The sequence below is a fragment of the Stenella coeruleoalba genome, assembly GCF_951394435.1.
Source record: "Stenella coeruleoalba genome assembly, chromosome: 8".
Taxonomy (NCBI): domain Eukaryota; kingdom Metazoa; phylum Chordata; class Mammalia; order Artiodactyla; family Delphinidae; genus Stenella; species Stenella coeruleoalba.
Genome location: NC_137154.1, coordinates 51825010 through 51828821, shown reverse-complemented (window position 1 = coordinate 51828821; position 3812 = coordinate 51825010). Strand labels below are relative to the sequence as shown.

The 3812-nt window shown below is 44.5% G+C and overlaps 1 protein-coding gene across 1 annotated transcript in view; it reads right to left on the bottom strand.

Moving 5' to 3' along the window:
• Nucleotides 1-313: 313 nt before the first annotated feature.
• Nucleotides 314-3812, bottom strand: part of PPME1 (protein phosphatase methylesterase 1) — a 77531-nt gene continuing 74032 nt past the window's right edge. The window contains exon 14 of the mRNA XM_079928278.1: nucleotides 314-349. Within this exon, the coding sequence (XP_079784404.1) occupies nucleotide 349 (1 nt within the window). The 3' untranslated portion in view covers nucleotides 314-348. The remainder of the gene's footprint in view (nucleotides 350-3812) is intronic.

Genomic DNA, 3812 nt, shown 5'->3' with positions numbered 1-3812 from the left:
AAACACACAACCCAATCCACAAATGGACAGAAAATCTAAATAGACATTTCTCCAAAGAAGACATACAGATGGCCAACAGGCACATGGAAAGATGCTCAAGGTCACTAACTATTCGAGAAATACAAATCAAAACTACAGTGAGGTATCACCTCACACCGGTCGCAATGGCCATCATCAAAAAGTCTACAAATAATAAATGCTGGACAGGGTGTGGGGAAAAAGGAACCCTCTTACATTGTTGGTAGGAATGTAAATTGGTACAGCCACTATGGAAGACAGTATGGAGGTTCCTTAAAAAACTAAAAATGGAGTTACCATATGATCCAGCGATCCACTCCTGGGCATGTATCTGGAAAAGACAAAAACTCTAATTCGAAAAGATATATGCACCCCAATGTTCACTGCAGCACTATTTACAATAGCCAAGATATGGAAGCAACCTAAATGTCCATCAGCAGATAAATGTATAAAGATGTGGGGTATATATATATATATATATGTATGTGTGTGTGTGTGTGTGTGTGTGTGTGTGTGTGTGTGTGTGTGTATACAATGGAATATTACTTAGCCATAAAAAAGGAATGAAGTAATGCCATTTGCAGCAACATGGATGGACCTAGATATTATCACATTAAGTCAGACAGACAAAGACAAATATATGATATCACTTATATGTGTAATCTAAAAAAGAAAATGATACAAATGAACTTATTTACAAGACAGAAATAGACTCACAGATATAGAAAACAAATTTATGGTTACCAAAGGGGAAAGGTGGGGGTGGGGAGGAATAAATTAGGAGTTTGGGATTAACAGATACACACTACTATATGTAAAATAGAAAACAACAAGGACCTACTGCATAGCACAGGGAACTATATTCAATATCTTGTAATAACCTATAATAGAAAAGAATCTGAAAAAGAATACATATACATGTGTGTATAACCAAGTTACTTTACTGTACACCTGAAACTAACACAATGCTGTAAATCAACTATACTTCAACTTAAAAATATAATTTATGTGAACTTAGAAATAATAATAATAAATAAACTGGGGATAATGCCCATACTTCACAAGGATACAAAGGATAAAGATGTAAGTAACTAGCACAGTATCTAATACAAAGCTCAATGAGGGCTTCCCTGGTGGCGCAGTGGTTAAGAGTCTGCCTGCCGATGCAGGGGACATGGGTTCGTGCCCTGGTCTGGGAAGATCCCACATGCCGCGGAGCGGCTAGGCCCGTGAGCCATGGCCACTGAGCCTGTGCGCCCGGAGCCTGTGCTCCGCAACGGGAGACGCCACAACAGTGAGAGGCCCAGTTACCGCAAAAAAAAAAAAAAAAAAAAAAAAAAAAAAACTCAATGAACATTTCATTCAGTCTCCATCCATCAAGGCTGGTCATCATCCTCTTGCCAGGTATCTTCACCAAAAAGAACTCTGACCAGGGTCCCCTATATTGTCCAAGAGGCAGCATGAAGAGGAAACAACCTAGGTTTGAATTCTGACACCACCACTTCTGAGCTATACAAATTTGGACCTAATGCCTACCTGTAAAAGGAACATAACATCACTTACCTCATAGGGTTGCCGTGAGGATTAAACAGATATGTGTAAAGTGAATTAGCTGATGATCAACTTTGATGACAATTATGACTTGCCTGGCGAACAAAAGTGTCTGATGTGTGTCCCTGAAAACCGTGCATTTGACTATGCTGCCCCCCTGTAGACAGAGTGCACACAGCCCAGCAAAGAGACCTTGGCCCGCTCCTTTCCCCACCCAACCCCCAAAGGGCTTGGTGAGAGGATGCAGATCACACACAAGGCACTTTTCTTCTCTGCTAGGGAGCTCATGCTTTACTCAAAAATATTTAGTGAACATCTAAACCAGAACTTCTCAGGATTAATGTGCCTGTTGGAATGCAGATCAGTACTGACTCAATAGGTCTGGGGTAGGGACAAAATCTTCAACAAGCTTCCAGATGACACTGATGCTACTGGCCCACAAACCACTGAGTAAAGAAGGTCTTAAATATAATATGGGATTGACATGACAGGAACTATTTATTCAGTGCCTACCCTGTGTCAGTTACTGAGAGAGCCACTTAACCTATATTAACTTGCATAGTCCTCAAGACTCTGTGGGGTAGATACTATTGATCTCCATTTTTCCGATGAGGAAACTGTAGCACAAAGAGAGAGAGTACGTAGCTATCTCATACAGCCAGTAAGGGATGGGCCTTAGGTTCTAATTTAGGCAGCCTGGCTCCAAAGCCTACTAGGAAGAGGACTCCAACAGTATGTAGAGGATAACCAGGGGAGGGGCTGAGGCAAGGAAAGGAGACATCATAGAACAGAGAATGGACAGAGGTTGGTGGTAGACTGGATATGGATGTAAGAGAGGGCGCCATCTAGGGCACTTTGGCTGCCTGGTTTGGTCAAGTGGAGAGATGGTGGTATCTATCACTACTGAGTTAGGAAACGTGGGTGGAAGGACAAGTTTTAGGGGGAAGGTGAGTTCGGTTTTAGGAATGGTCAATGAGTGGCTTTTGGACATCTGGGAGATATGGAGAAGTAGATGGACCTAGAGTATCTAGGTATCTAGTAACTCTAGAAGTATCCAGAGTTCAGGAGATATCTAAGTTGTAGACAAAGTTTGGGTGTTGGCAGATTTAAAGCCCTGAGTGCCTGAGGTCATGTGGACAGTGTACAGACTGTCCTGTTCCGGGCCAAAGTCAACACACCAAATAACTGGAAGAGATGGGACTGGAATATGGTCTCCCGGGCTGCAGTGGAAGCTGCTTCTGTCCATTCCACTGGGAATTATGGATCTGGGAAGCAGGCGGAGCATAAGATGTTGATAGGCTACAGGAAAGAGGTTTTTCTGGTGCTCTATGGTGACTAAATCCAGTGAAATGTTCCCTGCCCCCAGATCAACAGAAATAAGGACAACTCCATAAAGACCAGATAGATAAAGGTTAGGAGATTTATTTTCTTTAAACAAGATCATAAATAACAAAGAAACAAAGTAGGTCCCAGACTTCAGACCCTGCAGCAGGACAGGAATAGGAAGTTGTTGGGTCGAAAGGTGGAGGGGGCTACGCATCACCTAAGACAGTCACAGAAAAGATGGGCTGCAGGAGACTGCCCCTCCCTGCCCTTGGGAATGGCGTGCCTGGGCAGCAGGGGGAGACTGAAGTGCTGTGATGAGGCAGCTGGAAGAGGGCAAATATTGAGGATGCTGGGCTGCACTGATTCTATGAAGAGTAACATGGAAACCACAAATGGCTAAGATAAGCTGTGGGTCTAGAAAAGGCAAGCGGGCACTCTGCACATCTCCAGGGACCAATTATGAAAATGGTTCAATTTGATTCTTAAAAACAACTCCACGGGCCTTAGCCTGTGGCTTTGTGCGTGGGCTGTATTCAACCTGGGTTGCCCTGTGGCAGGTGAGGGCTCAAGAGACCCCTGGAGCAGCCTGGCCTCAGCCCAGGGAAGGTGCCCAGACATGTGGGAGTGGGACCGTGGGCCCTCCCCAGTTGGGAGGCCATGTGCTTGGACTGGCCGGGCCTGATTTTCAGGCTGGTTTCTTGTGATGCTATCCACCCCCCACCCCTGTACCTAAGGATGAGATCCTGGCCCCCCTGGGTCTTCCAAGCCTAGAATAGTAAGACGGGGATAAAAAGGTACCTGACTGGTATTTTATTAAAAGGGAAAAATAAAGACCATCCCGCACGTGGTCCATCCCATGAGGTAGGGCAGGACCATGGCAAGAACAATCTCAAGGAATGGAGGTCCTGAGCCTGGGG